The sequence below is a fragment of the Stenella coeruleoalba genome, assembly GCF_951394435.1.
Source record: "Stenella coeruleoalba genome assembly, chromosome: 11".
Lineage (NCBI taxonomy): Eukaryota > Metazoa > Chordata > Mammalia > Artiodactyla > Delphinidae > Stenella > Stenella coeruleoalba.
This window is the reverse complement of record NC_137157.1, coordinates 51,979,234-51,995,905: the sequence shown is the minus strand read 5'-3', so window position 1 is coordinate 51,995,905 and position 16,672 is coordinate 51,979,234. Positions and strand designations below refer to the sequence as shown.

General features: G+C 39.4%; 2 protein-coding genes across 3 annotated transcripts in view; both read left to right on the top strand.

The window, feature by feature from the left end:
* XPOT (exportin for tRNA) overlaps nt 1-2,884 on the top strand; it is a 34,502-nt gene extending 31,618 nt beyond the window's left edge. For both annotated transcript variants that reach the window (XM_079937953.1, XM_079937954.1), the window contains one exon: nt 2,263-2,884. In XM_079937953.1, coding sequence (XP_079794079.1) covers nt 2,263-2,289 — 27 coding nt within the window. In that variant the 3' untranslated portion in view covers nt 2,290-2,884. The remainder of the gene's footprint in view (nt 1-2,262) is intronic.
* A 2,389-nt stretch (nt 2,885-5,273) lies between these two features.
* Nucleotides 5,274-16,672, top strand: part of TBK1 (TANK binding kinase 1) — a 40,509-nt gene continuing 29,110 nt past the window's right edge. The window contains exons 1-4 of the mRNA XM_079938572.1: nt 5,274-6,026; nt 8,462-8,579; nt 12,512-12,652; nt 15,777-15,906. Of these exons, the coding sequence (XP_079794698.1) occupies nt 8,493-8,579; nt 12,512-12,652; nt 15,777-15,906 (358 nt within the window). The 5' untranslated portion in view covers nt 5,274-6,026; nt 8,462-8,492. The remainder of the gene's footprint in view (nt 6,027-8,461; nt 8,580-12,511; nt 12,653-15,776; nt 15,907-16,672) is intronic.

Below are 16,672 nucleotides of genomic sequence, written 5' to 3'. Positions count from 1 at the left end.
TTGCTCTAAAACCTGCTTCTAAGAATCCATGGTTAATAGATGTTACACTTCAGAGTTTTCTGTAAAGCCCCTTTCAACTGAGCTCCTACAAAAGATTATAGAAAGTCAGATAAGCAAACTGAATGTGTATGTGCCTGAGCATGTTGGTATGAAAATGTAAGTTTCCTTTAAGTTTTGTGATGTAATTAAACAGGAACTAGAGGACTGGGAGAACAAGTAATGTTTATGAACAGCTGCCCTTTATTGAGTTGAAAGGAAGGAGCTAAAAATAAAGAAACAAGTATGAATTACTTGGTTATATCCTATCTTGAAACTTTTGAATTGCAAAATGGACAAAAAGTAGAATCCTCAGATTTGGCCATTAAGGCTCTTTTTACATTCATAAAACCACCAAATTAAAACAAACCAACCAATCAACCTCCAAGTTGGCAAGAAGTACCAAATATGTATTTGGTATTCATTTTTACAGTTAAATCCATGAAGCAGGTATCTTGCTTTCACCTGGGTAGTCAGTCATTCAGTACTCCATGACTGCTTTTTATGTAACACATACTATGCTAACTGCTGCAAATACCAATGAGTGACTTTCCTTGCCCTCAAGGAGCTCATGGTCTGGAAATAAAGTTACAGTGTGACAGGATGAGGAACTATTCTTTATTTTTATTTATTATCTTCATTCAGCAAATTTGAGGGTAAAGCACTGTGTTAAATTTCTTAGGGGCAGGTAACTTAATGGCTCCCTCGTTCTTTTGCCCATGGCATTCAAGTCAAGGGGCTTTGCTGATAAATAAATGTGCTATCCTTTGACTTTGGTGCTAAGTTTGTCAGCTTAAACTGACAAAAGAGTTTGTGAGAAGATAGAGTTACTGTCTGTCATTGAGAACCCTCCCCTCTCCCATTTCCCCATAAAAGCAAAGTGCCTGTGGAGGTAACCTCTGTTAAGTAAGAGATCAATCACACTGGATTAAAGGACTAAAAACATTGTAACTCTCTGTTAGAGGTATCTGTTATAGCAGATGTGCGTACATTGTAGCAGGCTTGTGCCCCAAACATATTCATCCAAACAGCATTTATAAAGTCTTCCTCCCCAGCCCAGCTTCTCTTCAGTGATACCGTTATTCTTCTAGTTGGAAAAAAGGAAGTTCCTTCTTTTGTGCCTACTCTGTTCCTATCTGATTGATCCTTAGGTCTTGCTGATTGTTTCCTCCTTGCTAACTTCCTTTCTGTCTCTACTGCTGCCACTCTGGTGTAGGCTTCTTATCTCACTCTGATTTCCCTTCCATTGTTCTATCCAAGCTGATCTGTTTGAAAACATTGAACAGTCCTCTGAAATTCCTTCCTCTTCCTCATAATCTTCATAACTTATTGACTAAAAAGTACATATTTCTTAGTTTGGCATTTAGGTGTGTTTTTTTTTCAGATTCTGATCTCAGACTACCTTTCCGGTTTCTCTTGCAGGAACAGTCTTTACTATTCTTGCTGTTCTTCAAGAATTCTGCCTTATTAGCATGCTTCGCCTTTATGAATTCTACCCATTCTTCTAGGCTTATCTCAAGCATGGCCTCTTTGTAGGGCTATTTTTTGCTCTATATTGATGATTCTTTTCTCTCCACTTAGTCAATAGACAGTTAATAATTGTTAAGTGAATGTCTGACCTACTAGGTGTTAGCGATATAATGACGAATGTGGTCCTTATCCATAATGAGCTTACTGCCTGCTATTTATTCTTTCGAATACTCACTTAACATGTACCCAACTATGGAACGTAGTAATACTGAGCCAGTGCCTAGCACAGCCTCTAGCCTACTCGTTCATAGTCTCAAGTGTTGAATTGGAAGTATTTTTTCATAATCAAATAAATAAATAGTTAAGAGATAGCAGCTGCTGTCTTTAGCTTTGACTTGTTTGTTTCTTCCTCAAAATTTAATTTCCTAGCATTAACTTTGACAGTAGTGCCAATCAGCAAAAAGGTGTCAAGAGCATCTTTTCCTCTGACTGCTTGAATCTCACAGCATTGGAGGTGATACCATATTTTCACTAGTAAATGGCAACATAAGTTATCTCTAGACCTTATCAAGTTGTCCAGAAGAGAATGTTCCTGACTTGCATTATGTGTGGATTTATGGAGTATATTAAATGTTTTACATAATCTATTGTATTTTACAAAAGAGTGACTAGCACCCAGTAACCTGGAGCCATTCTTCAGGTAAAGGTGATAATCTTCTGACATCAGTACTAATTGTACTAATACTTTATTTACAGGTGTTTTTCCAGAGAGCAAAGCCCTAAGGACTGGATCTCCCTGTGCCTACTTCATGATCAGGAATTCCAGTTAATAATTTATAAAGAAACAATTGTTGTGTGCCATTCACACTGGTCTTTTTAACACTGCTTTGAGCTTATTGCAGTATATGCATTGGGATTTTTCTGTAAAATGGGTGTAATTTTCCCTAAATTACTGGTATGTGACAACTAGAGAAGTTGCTTGCATGCCAATTCAAATCGTTCTATATAAAAATGCTGTTATAAGATACAGCAGTTATCCTAGTACCTTTTTTTTTAACTTGAAAATTTAAGTCCTTTGTAAAGACCATAGCAGGAAAACAGTGTACTTTTTTTTTAATTGCTGAATATAAAATGTTTGAAAATTTTAATTTTCTTTTATGTGTGCAGACTCATCAAATATGGGGGAAATACAACAAATCAAAACTAATTTTTTGTAGATAGCCATTACATTTCTTTAAACCGTTTCAATGCCAATGTGTATTCTACAAAAGAGAATGGTTTCATAAATTAACTGATTGAAGAGTAGGTGCTGGTGTTATACATTTTTTATAAAAAAAAAAAGGAAATAAATTTTACGTAGTGAAATCTACTGAGTCTTCTTTGGAATTATTATAAATACTGGAGTCTTATTTTCTCATCTCTCCCTGATTTCCCATTTAAAGGATTGCACATATAAGTGTATGGATGATTTATTTAATTATGCTCCTAAAAGATTACATGTGACTTAGTTCTATTAAATAATTCAGAATCCTTTTTTTAAGTGAACTAGAAAAAGCCTGTGTCAGTATGTTGATAGAATTAAAAATCTAATATTTTCCATCTTACTAGATTTACTTAGGGCACAATATACCTATGTGTTTATGATGCTTGTAAGTAGTAGCTGCCCGTTTAGTTCCCCTGCCTTCCCCCATTTTTATTCATGACTATGCAGGAAACCAAGAAGACAAATAACATCAGTAGTAGTATTGGAAAATTAAGAAACGGTGGACAAAACTGAGCAGCACACTTACTATAGCCATCATTTAAGTTTAAATTTTAAAAGCCCAGGTAAGGTTTTAGGGTGGTTGAGGGTTTTTTTTAACCTTTGGCCCATGTGGTCCCTAGAGGTTTCATGGATGGGCTTCAGTGGTCTTCTAAATTCCCTAAAATTGTATTCAAAATTTTGCACATAAATCTTTTCCTGGTGTTAATTCCAGAAGAGATTATAAATATTTTCCTTACATCATAGAATAAAGGTACTAAACTAAGTTGACAGTTAATTATAAAAATAGATCAGTGGAATGTATATTATACAGTCAGCCCTCTGTAGGTGCAGGTTCCACATCCATAGTTTCAACCAACCTTAGATCAAAAATACTTGGGAAAAAAAACTTCCAGAAAGCTCCAAAAAGCAAAACTTGAATTTGTTGCACTTGGGAACCATTTACGTAGCATTTACGTCGTGTTAGGTATTGTAAGTATTCTAGAGATAATTTAAAGTATATGGGAGGATGTGCGTGGATTACATGCAAATACTATGCTATTTTACATAAGAAATGAGCATCCAAGGATTTTGGTATCTGTGGAGGTCCTGGAACCAGTTCCCTGTGGATACTGAGGGATGACTGTACTTAAATAAAAATGGTTTTAAAATAGATGAGTGAGAGCTAATTGTTTCTTTTACAGTGGGAGAGATCATTGCATCTATTGCAGTGATCTTTGAACTAATTGTCCAAAGTATACTGAATTGCATAGCATAGTAGTTAAGAGCTTAGACAGGCTCAGGATCCAGATTAAGTAGGTTCAAATAGCAGTGCTGCCAGTAATTGGTTTCAGAACCTTGAGCAGGTTAAATAACTTCTCCCTGCCCCAGTTTCCCCATCTGTAAAGTGGGGGAAATAATGATAACTACCTCATAACTAAGAATTCAGTAAGTTGAACATGAAAAGAGCTTACCACAGCATCTGCAAATGAAGGCTTGATAATAGCTATTGTTATTGTACTGTTTATTCCGTGTATGTAAAGGCAACACCTCCTTTTTCCCTGGTTCTTTAAAGCCCTTCAGGAGATTAACAAGTTTTCAGAGCTAAGAGAAATCAAAACGTGGGAATTAAGAGTCTGTAACAGAAATTAAAACTTCATGTTATCTAATCATGTGTAATAATTCCCACCTTCCTTCCCTGAAGTTGCCTAGTGCACTTTACTTAGGGAGTACCATAGCAATTAGGAAACTGTTCCACCATGAATTACCTTTTCTGTATTGTTCTTAGTCTCCAAAAGCAAACACCCAAATAATCGTCTCAAGGGTGAATCTCATCTGTTAACAGCCTCATTGAGGCAGTAAGACTGCGCGATTTGTATGACTTAACTATGGAACTACAAGAGTTTTATGAGGCCTGGTATAGTTCTGTGCCTAACAGTTTATTTAAATCTTAAATACGAATATTAATTGGTTCACAAATGGCTTGATCTTTAAGAAAATGTATTTCAATGTTCCTCACTCATGTGGTAAACATGTGAATCAAGGCCTTCAGCTAATCACATTTTCTCCCATTCACCTGTGAGATGTGAGTTATAAGGAACTTGGACAGGTTCTCTTCTTGGCATTAGATAGGGGACAACTAAAATTGGTGGGAATGTAAGCAGTGAATAGATTGTTGTTACAGTAGAATGATTCCATCACTTAAACATTGTTTAAAGGTTTAATGAATTCCTTTGTAACAAGCATTACAGTGGTCTTATCTCCACTGTATATAAGATACGTGATTAAACAGGCTTACAGAGTTTTTTTTAAAAATGACTTAAAGTCAGTATTTGGCAGGGAGAGCTGGGACTGCAACCCTAGGTCTATTCCATTCAAAAGCCTCTGCTCTTAACCACTCTGCCATAGCTTCCTATTTCACTGCCGGCTCCTATAGTTCTCATCTGGGAAGAACTCCCTCCTTCCGCCTCCCTCACTCAGAAATTTAGCCCTTATCTGCAGAGGTCTCTTCGGCCTCTCCGCCTCTCGTTACGCTGAGAAAGGCTGCAGTTCTGTCAGTGGGCAACAAGGATCACTCGGGAATAGCTGCTTGAAATCCTAGCGGCACGAATACTGCAGGGGACCTGATTTTAGTCCCTAGATTCTCCAGTATTGCCATTTTCCAAAATACCGTATAAAAAGAGGGAATTAAATGAGCTTATTTACATTAAGAATCTCACGTCCGAATTACTCGCAGCCGATAATCTGGCTCCCCTGCAGCCAATGTGGTCTTTAAGATACATACGAATCTATCCCTGCAGAGTATGATCCTCCAGCGATGTCCCCTCATGTGTCCAGCATTCTGCACACCCGTGATTATTTGCATGTTTGTAATCACCCGTCCACCGTCTGTCCCACTATCACCTCACTCCGCCTTTGGCTGTCGGGGACGGGGCGGGATTCGCAGTTGGAATCTGAATCCTTGCGCTCACTGCGCAGGGCTCTCCGGCTTCACCCTCAGAGTAAGAGGGGACAGGCAGAGGGTGTGGACGAGGTCCAAACGCCCCACAGCCTCTCGGCCCCTCGCCACAGAAGCCTCGGAGAGCCGGGCGAGGGAGGAGCGTTGGCAGCAGAGGCCGAGGCCCAGATCGGGGCGCCGGAAGTGCGCACGCGCATCCGCACCCGCACGCCGGCCGTCGGTCACGTGACCCCCGGCCCGTGCTCGTGAAGCCGGAAGTGGCCTGAGGCACAAGGAGGCCGCGGGAGCCCGCTGGCGGTGGCGCGGCGGAGACCGGGCGAGGTAAGCAGGGCGGGCGGGGGCGGAGAGGCCGAAGGCGCGTGGGGCACGGGCTGCTGAGCTGGGCACGGCCCTCACGGAGCGCTCCCACCCCCAGTGGGAAACTGGGATGCTGAGTCAGGGCGGGGGCGGGGCGGGCAACCGGAGGAGCACAGCGGGACCCCAGGCCGAGCCCTCCCCGACTCTGGTTGGGCTGACACCGCCTCCCGGGTGTCCGGGGCGTGCGAAGCCGGCCGGAATGGTCGCGCGGGCCCGTCCCCTGCGTCTGGACTCCTCGTCTACGGCCGGCTGTCTGACTCGGACCCTCCCTGGTCTGGTGGCTCTGGGCAACCGAGAAAGAGGATGTGTCTGTTACCGGGGTTGGGCCCTGGCCGCCGGGACAGGCGGATGTCCCTCTCCCTTGGAGTTAGGCTGGCCGCTTTCTACCCCTCTTTCCGAGCGTGGACGCTATTGGCAGTGTTTAAATCGTTTGATTTTTTTTCAGACGATTAAAAAGAGACGTGTTTTAGTGAAGCGGGGGTTGACTCGCCGGAAGCCAGAAGCCAAAGACGTTTTTAATGTACACAAGTATAATGCAAATGCCCAAACCTTTCCTTTGGGACGTAGCTTATGAGTGTAATTTCCAATCCGTTTCCCAGGCATTTTTAGTAGGTGGCCTCAGAACAAGTTCTACCCAGTAATTGTCAAATGCATAACCAAAGACCGACTTTTTTCCCTGAAGAACGCTGAATATAATATCTGTTTAATAAATGATTCACTTAGTGGTAGGGTTTGGAAATCCTGGAACTTTGTCCATATGCAGCGTCACCAAGCCTGTTTTCATCTATGGACAGATGGTAACTTTCATTTTGGACAGCATAAGGAAGTAGACTTAAGGCAGGATTACCAGTCTCATACTTGTTGAGTGCCTGCCTATATTGTGTCCAAATTTTGGAATGATTTATATAGCAAGTACCTTCTGGGTGTGCTGAGTCACGTTTTAGTATGCGGTTATTGTGGGGTTATTGGAAGATAATTTCAAAAGACATTTCCCAGATCATTGTGACACCATAGTTTAATTTCTGCATATAGAGAGCAGATATCTTAGCTGATAAATGTGTTTTATATTACCCACTAGGTATAGATAGATACTTAATGATATTATTTGCCAATTATAGTTATCTCAAGCAACAGTTACATTAATGAGCAAAGCTTTTCATATTGAGAAGTATTTGAAAATATTATTGAAAAGATATTTGAGAAGTTTATTATTATCTCAGTAGCTGACAAATGTGTATTTCATATTTTGAAAAAGGAATCGTATTTTTATTGCTTATTTCCAATAAGTTGCTGTATGTAAAATTCCCTTATCTGAAGTAGATGGGTGGTAAAATTATATACATCTCTCTGAGTATATCAAAGATTGGTGAAATTTGGACCCCTGGCCATTCTTTGTGTACTTAACCCTACTTGGAATATTGGCAGTCGTTAATTCATCACTGAATACCTAGTCCATTCTAACTTACTATGAAGGGAGAGCAAGATCTGTTTTGATTCAGCCTGACATTACATCAGGTTTAAGGTGGCATGGTGGGACAAGTGTTTATGCTATTTAGCATACCTCATTTTTATTCCAACATGGAGCTCAAATATTTACAATATACTTTTACAGCTTTTCAATATTGAAGGACAAGGCTGGGGTGGTGCTTTTTTTTTTAATAGACTTTATTTTTTAGAGCAGTTTCAAGTTCACAGCAAAATTGAGCAGAAGGTGCAGAGGTTTTCCATATACCTCCTGCCCCCATACATGCTGAGCCTCCCCTTGCTTATTTTTTAACACTTGCTAATACACATTCAGTATGTGTATATTTATATACTTGGAGGTCGAAGAAACTATCCTTAAGTTAATTTCAAAATTTATTGCTGAAAGGTCACCTTTGCTTCCTGATGGTCATGCTTTGTGTAGGTGAAGTTTTAAGTTATAGAAGTGTTAGGCCATGGCAGCAGTTGTTTTCATTAGTGTTGCCCTGCCCTGGAAGGAAACAAAGTAATTTTTTTCTATATTTCTGTTGTATTTTACCTTATTACTTTATTTTAAAACACTTTATAATATGATTTATCATTGATTAATCTTTCAAAACATTTTAAGGAGGTAAATGGCCAATATCACTCTCATTGACAGACAAAATTAGAAGGGAAGTTGATGTTTTTTCAGCCCTGTGAATAAGTGAATTAAATTGAATATATAAGATGTTATTGGTTGATGTTTTTTCAGAGCTCATGCAGCATTTTAGTCTTTAATATTGCTGGAAAGTTAGATTTTTTTGGACTGTTTATGCACTTTGATTTAGTAATAAATAATAGGTGATCTTTCTTGAGAGTAAAAATAGCTAACATTTGTTTCTTAAATGTATTATTCCCTGAAAACAAACATGCAATTTTTTTTTCTTTTCTCTTAGTATAACAAGAGGATCACCTAACCACGCCGAGATGCAGAGCACTTCTAATCATCTGTGGCTTTTATCTGATATTTTAGGCCAAGGAGCTACTGCAAATGTCTTTCGTGGAAGACATAAGGTTGGTACAGAGAATACTGTGAAAGCACCATATATGTAGTTTTCTGAGACGCACACTTGTACTAAAGTGAGACTTGGTGGTTTTGATTAATTTGTCTAGAGAGAGTATCTGTTTTTGTGGTTGCTTAAGGTATAGCTTGTGTCAGAGGCAGTAATATCTACCCAGTGGTGGCAGAGGTCATGTGTTGGGGAATGGAGAAAAACAGAAGGTTGTTTGAAAAAAGGAACTGGGGAAGATTAGTGTTGTGCCGTTTGGTTTTTTCCTCGACCTAATCCTCCTACGTGAGTGAGTGATCTCACTGACCGAGTTCAGTGCAGCAGTGATTTGGGTTAGGAGGTAATAGAGGGAGGCATGGTGAGGAGCAGATGGGTATTTTTGAGGGAAACCCACAGATGATTCTGCTGTGCTGTAGTAAGGCTTCATGCCCCCAGAGTAAAACATTCTACAAAGTAGATTGGAGTAAAGTGAGGTTATCATCAAGGAGCCCAGGTTTAAAAGACTATATATCCCGGTAATCAGAACTTGTTAGTGCAAGTGAGAATAAAATAAAAGGGCTAATCCCAGAGGCATTTCAAGAACCAAAAGGACTTTGTGTCAGATTCTATATTGGAGGATGAAGTAAAAGGTAATTAAAGTCATTTAAAATGAAGAGATTTAAGATCATTTAAGTTTCTATTCTGGGAAGGAAGCTGGCAAAGTAATGGAATAAAAACATCCTTTTATAATGCAAATAATCATTCACTAGTTTTTCAGCACTGTGAATTCAGCACAGGAGCTCTAAACATTTTAGGAAGGAGGAGTTTCCTTATATTTTTCTGTAACCTTGAGACCACCAGTCAGTTCTGTCTGTGGCAATGAGATGAACATTCATAGATGCATGCTGTTTCCGCTGGCTCTTAGAGAGTGAATCGGAAGTAGTGTCGTACAGTTTTTAGCTTTTTTTCACCTCCAATTCTAGCATTGTCCGCAGCTTCCAGTCCTTGGTCAGATTCATAGTGATCAGCCTTGGATATTCCTGTCCTAGAAATTGTTTTTGTTTTGTGCACGGTGCCAAGAAGAGAAAACGGGTGGCGTGGCACCTCTGGGTTTAGCAGTGAGACGCACCTGACCGTCTGTGTTCCTGTGACCCTGGTTAACTTAACAGACTTTAGTAATCACTTGGTATGTGTCAGACACTATGATGGACCTAGTGATTTGAGCTACAGATAATGTGCTGTACCTGCCCACGAAGCGTGTTGGGTTTAGTAGCAAGGTGGTATTGGAAGGAACGTAAATTAGAAACTGATGGAGTGACAGGTAGTCAGTAGTGATAGGAATTGAGGGAGGCATAAAGTGCCTGGCACTAGTAAATATCTCACATTTTCTGATCCTCTTTCCTTACGTAGCTATCCAGTGTCCTTCATGTAAGTGCCTACACTTAGCAGGCACTCTGTAAATGCTTGTTGACTGAAAGAATAAATGAATGAATGAGGACAGAGTAGACTACTGTCCTGAAGTTCTTCTTCAAAGGAAGTAAAACTGTTCTTTATCCACTATAGTTTGAAAGCTTCAAATAAGGATTTGAGAGGCATAAGAACTGACTTAAAATATTGCTAACACCCAGTTTAGTATTCAGTCCCTAGCAGTCTTCCCTGGGATGTGTTTTGAGAAACCATGTTTGTTCTCAGTGACATCAATTTCAAGGGTTTAGGACTATACCCCCCAAATCCTGCTTGCCCTTAATAACTGTTTGTTCAAGCATCTTTAACTATATTAGCTAAACCCTTTTATGTTACTGCTCAGAGTGATCCGGTCCCTAAGTTTACTATTTGTTATTCAAAGTATATTACTTACTTAATCTGTCTCTTTTTCATTAATTTGCCTTGAGCTGCTACTGTGTCTGGACGGGTGTATATGTGTGTGATAACTGAGGTGAAGTTAAAGGGGAGAGAGCTGTAGGAAGGACATGTTGACCTGCACGTTGTATATATATGTACACGTGCATCTCTAAATATTATTCATCATGCTTTGACTTAGAGACAGTGACCGATAGGTGACTGTGCAGTTGAATAGAGGGACAATGGGACATTCCCACACATGTCCCAGTGATCTCACAGGTATGATGTAGACTACAAAAGGCGGGAAAATACTGGCCTGGGTCATAGTGGGTACATTGCAACATTGTGTTCTTTTCCCTGCTTGCTCCTCTGTTAGGATTCTTCTGATTTCAGACTAAGTTTGAGACAGTTGTCCTCAAGAAAAATCTCTCTGTTGCGTGGTATAGATTTGGCAGTGTCCTTACCCTGGCTGATCAAATGGGAAAACAGTGTAGTTGAGCTCTAGTTAAGTTGTTCCATTTTCATACTGTCTGAAAACAGTCAACGGGTCTTCTCCTCTGGAAAGAATATATGGATATTTGGTGTGGGGGGAGCGGGGGAGAGAGTGGGGAGTGATCACATAACACAGGTGGTGGTCTCCAAAGAGGGATCTTGAAGAGTGAGACTGTGATGCAGCTAAATGGTTTTAAGAAGAAGATTATGAAATTCTGAGGTGATGGCTGTAGGTGGTGAATCTGTGTGAGAAGCTGTAGAGAGGGCTTCAAAGCAGGAAGAGCACAGAGGTCCTAAAAGACAGAGACCCATGAAACATCTTTAGGCAGGGCATGCTTGAACCCGAGCTCACAGGAGAAACGAATAGTCTCTCCACTAACTCCAGGCAAGTTCAACCTTGGATTGTGGGAAAAGTAAGCTTAAATTCAGAGAATCTGGCCTGAGTGGCTGGAAAGAGGTGGGAGGGTCTGGAAGAGAGCCTCAAAGAAAGGTTAATTAAATGAAGACCATGACAATGTAATGTTTACCTGAAATTTAGCATGTATTTTGTACCTCTAGGATTCCCTCCCAACTATGGCTGCATTGTAATTCTGTGTTTAATCTACTTCAGTATGCCATGAGAGAGTGAGAGTTGGGGTGCTGCCGGAGCTTTGGTAGAGGAAAGGAAGTGTCTTTGATCCTTTAGAAATGATCTGCTAAGCAACAATCTGCCCTAGTCCTCTAGGTGAAGTTGCAGAAGGTTACCCGAGGCAGCAGTGGTGCAGTCCAATGAGGATGGTCTGCTTTAACCTTATTCTCGAATCCCAGCCCCCCCCCCCACATACATACACATTCTGTCCAGCTAGGGAATCTTTTTTTTTGAGGTACGCGGGCCTCTCACTGTTGTGGCCTCTCCCGTTGCGGAGCACAGGCTCCAGACGCACACGCTCAGCGGCCATGGCTCACGGGCCCAGCTGCTCTGCGGCATGTGGGATCTTCCCGGACCGGGGCATGAACCCGTGTCCCCTGCATCGGCAGGCAGACTCTCAACCACTGCGCCACCAGGGAAGCCCCCAGCTAGGGAATCTTAAAGTTAGTTGCCTTACTTTGAGATTCTTACTAAAAATTGCATATGTGGAATATAATTTTTAATCTTTCATTTCCTACTTTGATTAGTTTAAAATTGTTAGGCCCTGGAGAAACCCTTGTGAGTTTCACTTTCTATTTCTTATTCAAAATACACATTCACATTTGGTACTGTTAGAGCTCTTCTGATATGTAAATGACTATCTTTGCCACGTGTATCATAAGGAAGCTTTATGATATAAAATATATAAATAAGGGAAGCTTTATTTATATATATATAAATATATATATAGAGAGGAAGCTTTATTTTATAAAATGAAAAAAAATAGCCTTTTCTACATTCCAAAGCATTCAATTTGAAAGAAATACTGAACAGTTGATTGATTTATTTCAGCTTAAAATAAAAAGGTCAGGAGTCGTAGTACAAATTACCTAATGCTTAAAAATATTCAGGGTATTCTATAAAAAAGATAAATTGCTGTATCTAGTGCTAATGGTACCTTTTGTATCTTCTTTATAATATTATAAATAAATAAAACCTTTCTCTCTTTTTCTTAGAAAACTGGTGACTTATTTGCTATCAAAGTATTTAATAACATAAGCTTTCTTCGTCCAGTGGATGTTCAAATGAGAGAATTTGAAGTGTTAAAAAAACTCAATCACAAAAATATTGTCAAATTATTTGCTATTGAAGAGGAGGTAAGTAGTCAAGCTTTAATTAATGGTGTCATGTTTATTGTAGTTATTATGATTCGGGAGAAATAATCTAATATAAAAATTGTTTTATAAACAGTGGGCTTTTTAATGGTGAAAATTAGGGCTCATACCACCAAATATTTATTCTCAAAGATTCTTGAGCAGCTATAACAATGGAAATGAAGTCTCATGGAATCAGAAAAAGTATATAAGAAATAAAAGAATATAGAATATGGTTACTGGTATTATTACTAAAAACAAAAGCTAAAGTTAAATTGACATAATTATATAAGGATCAAGGAGAAAGTCAAACAATTCAAAGAAGGCTTTATAAAAAATAAAAATCCTTGGAATCCAGAGAGTGATATATGAAGTCCAGTTGTAAAAGACAGAATTGATTTTAGTGGGGAACAGTGAAAATAAAAATGTCATTAGAAAAATATAAATCCTGTTAGTGTGGGTAATCAATAAAATTACACCTTTTGAAAAACAGTTTGGCAGCTTATACTCCTCATACCAGTGATTTCTTTCTTTTTTTTTTTTTTTTTTGTGGTATGCGGGCCTCTCACTGTTGTGGCCTCTCCCATTGCGGAGCACAGGCTCAGAACACGCAGGCTCAGCGGCCATGGCTCACGGGCCCAGCCCCTCCGCGGCATGTGGGATCTTCCTGGACCGGGTCACGAACCCGTGTCCCCTGCATCAGCAGGCGGACTCTCGACCACTGCGCCACCAGGGAAGCCCCAGTGATTTCATTTTTAGTGATTACTTCTTAGGAAGTAATCAGAAGTGTAAATTATAATTTTATGCACAAAAATGTTCATTGCTGCCCTGTTTATAATAAAGAATGGTTGTCCTTGTCCTCAGGGATACATTATCCTCTTGGCATTGATGCACGGCAATACGCACAGAGTATTGCCAACCCTGGAAGCTCACCTGAGCCTTTGGTGTGCAAAGTTTTTATTGGGGCTCAATCACATACTGCCTGCATGGCTGACCTGTAGTCAGCCCTTCCCATAGGTTCTGATAATACTTTTAGCCTCCATTTCCTCTGGAAGTTGGAACGGATGTGCATGTCCAAAATCCCCATCATAAATCACATTGTTAGACTGTCACATGGCCAAAACCCACAGACAGAGACAACTTCTAGCAGATAGGACATCCTAGAAGCCTAGCATATCACCTCCCAGTAGCCAAGGGCAATGACCGGACCTCTCTGGCTAAAATTAATTCTTTACTACACAGTGGTTAAGCAGTAATAAAGAGAGATATTTAACAAATTTCAATCACCTGGGAGCATGCTTGTGTATAATGTTCTGTGAGAAAATCAGTATTAAAAATATATATGCAGTGTGATCTTTTTCTTTTTTTAATTTTTTAAATTTATTTATTTATTTATTTATTTATCTTGGGCTGTGTTGGGTCTTCATTTCTGTGCAAGGGCTTTCTCTAGTTGTGGCAAGCGGGGGCCACTCTTCATCGCGGTGTGCAGGCCTCTCACTATCGGGGCCTCTCTTGTTGTGGAGCATAGGCTCCAGACGCGCAGGCTCAGTAGTTGTGGCTCACGGGCCCAGTTGCTCCGCGGCATGTGGGATCTTCCCAGACCAGGGCTCGAACCCGTGTCCCTTGCATTAGCAGGCAGATTCTCAACCACTGCACCACCACGGAAGCCCTGCAGTGTGATCTTCATATATACAGTACGGTATACAAAGTGTTAATGTGTCTGTAATAAGATTTTATACATAGAAAAAAGACTGAAAGGAAACACACCAAAATATTAACATAATTATCTCTGGGTGCTGGGATTATGGGTATTTCTCAAATTTTCAATTCATCAGCATTCAATTATTTCATTTTTTCAAAACAACAGTTTTTTTAAACATTTCTTTTATACTACTCAATCGTAGAGAAATTTAAAATATTTTATGGGTATATATTGGGGATATGTAGAAAGAATTATAAAAGGAAGGAAGAATTAAAAGTTGGATATGAATACTGGATTTAAGTCTCATTCATATTTTTGAGTTTCTGAAATGAGCACGTATCTTATAATCAATGTGTATTTGTAATTTGGTAATACTTCTTTTTCTCTATAAAGCTGTTATTAAATTGATGATGTGTCTTATATTCAGTGGTACATTAAAATTAAGGTTTAAAACAAATCAGCAGCTCAGATTCATATGAGCAGACTAGAACTTTGCTGCAAGAGGACGACTCAACTATTCTGCCACCTATTTATTTTTAAGGCTAGAACTCTGGGAACTCCTTGGCAGTCCAGTGGTTAGGGCTTCACGCTTCCCCTGTAGGGGGCACGGGTTCGATCTCTGGTCGGGGAACTAAGATCCCGCAGGCTGCAAGGCGTGGCCAAAAAAAAGTCTAGAACTCCATTCTTTGAAGTAAAAGTGCTTGTCACAGGAAGAATTTCAAGTTTAAGAGATTTGTTAGAAGAACTAATATCCTAAATAAATGTATGTTATGAATTAGAAATTAAACATAATTTTGAAAGAATCATTATAACATTGTAGCAGTGATTTTCTAATTAGACTTGCTGTGGTTTGTCTTCAAAGACAAACCCAGTTGTTTTTTTTTAAATTTATTTATTTTTGGCTGCGTTGGGTCTTTGTTGCTGTGTGCGGGCTTTCTCTAGTTGCGGCGATCAGGGGCTACCTTTTGTTGCGGTGTGTGGGCTTCTCATTGCGGTGGCTTTTCTTGTTGCAGAGCACAGGCTCTAGGAGCACGGGCTTCAGTAGTTGCGGCATGCAGCCTCAGCAGTTGTGGCTTGTGGGCTGTAGAGCACAGTCTCAGTAGTTGTGGTGCACGGTCTTAGTTGCTCTGTGGCATGTGGGATCTTCCCGGACCAGGGCTCGAACCCGTGTCCCCTGCATTGGCAGATTCTTAACCACTGCACCACCAGGGAAGCCTGACAAATCCAATTTTAATATGAATTTAGAAGATGTTAATTCTCATCTGTACAGTCAACAAATATTTAACAAACCCCAGGTAAAAAGCAATTTAAAGTGCCTTCATTATTGTAGTAAATCCAGCTTTTAAATGAAATCAGGTAAGTATTGGCATATAATAAAAATTTATTTTTTATATTGAGCCCCAATCAGTGATTTTTTTTTTTCAGGTAACAACGAGACATAAAGTACTTATTATGGAATTTTGTCCATGTGGAAGTTTATACACTGTTTTAGAAGAACCATATAATGCCTATGGACTACCAGAGTCTGAATTTTTAATTGTTTTGCGAGATGTGGGTATGTTTGTTTATTTATATGATTATATATGTGTGTATATATAACTTAATGACGTAAGAATTTTAAAAAATAAATTTCTTACATTCAAAGCCAAAGACCTTTATGGAGTGCTTTCTTAGATATGACACCAAAAGCGCAAGTACAAAAAGAAAAAAGATAGATAAGTTTCATCAACATTAAAAACTTTTGTGTTTCAAAGGACAACATCAAGTAAAAAGACAACCCATAAAATGAGAGAAAATATTTGCAAACCGTACATCTGATGAGGAATTTTTATCCCAACAAAACAATAAAAAGACAACCCAATTTAAAAATGGGCAAAGGATTTGATAGACATTTCTCCAAACAAGATATACAAATGGCCAGCAAGTATATAGAAAGGTCATTAGTTGTGAGAGAAATACCAGTCAAAACAATTAAGAGCTGCCACTACACACCCACTAGGATGGCTAAAATCAAGAAGACAAAACAGAACCAAGTGTTGACGAGGCTGTGGAGAAATTGAACCCCTCATATACTGTTGGTGGTGGTGTAAAAATGTGCAGCCTCTTTGCACAACAGTCTGACAGTTCCTCAAAAGGTTAAACAGAATTACCATATGACTTAGCAATTCCGCTAGTAGGTGTTTATCTAAAAGAATTTAAAATCCACACAAAAACTTGTACCAGTATTTATAATAACCAAAAGAAAAAGGAAGTAGCCCCGTATCCATCAACTGATGAATAGGTAAACAAAATGTGGTATATCTATACAATGGAATATTATT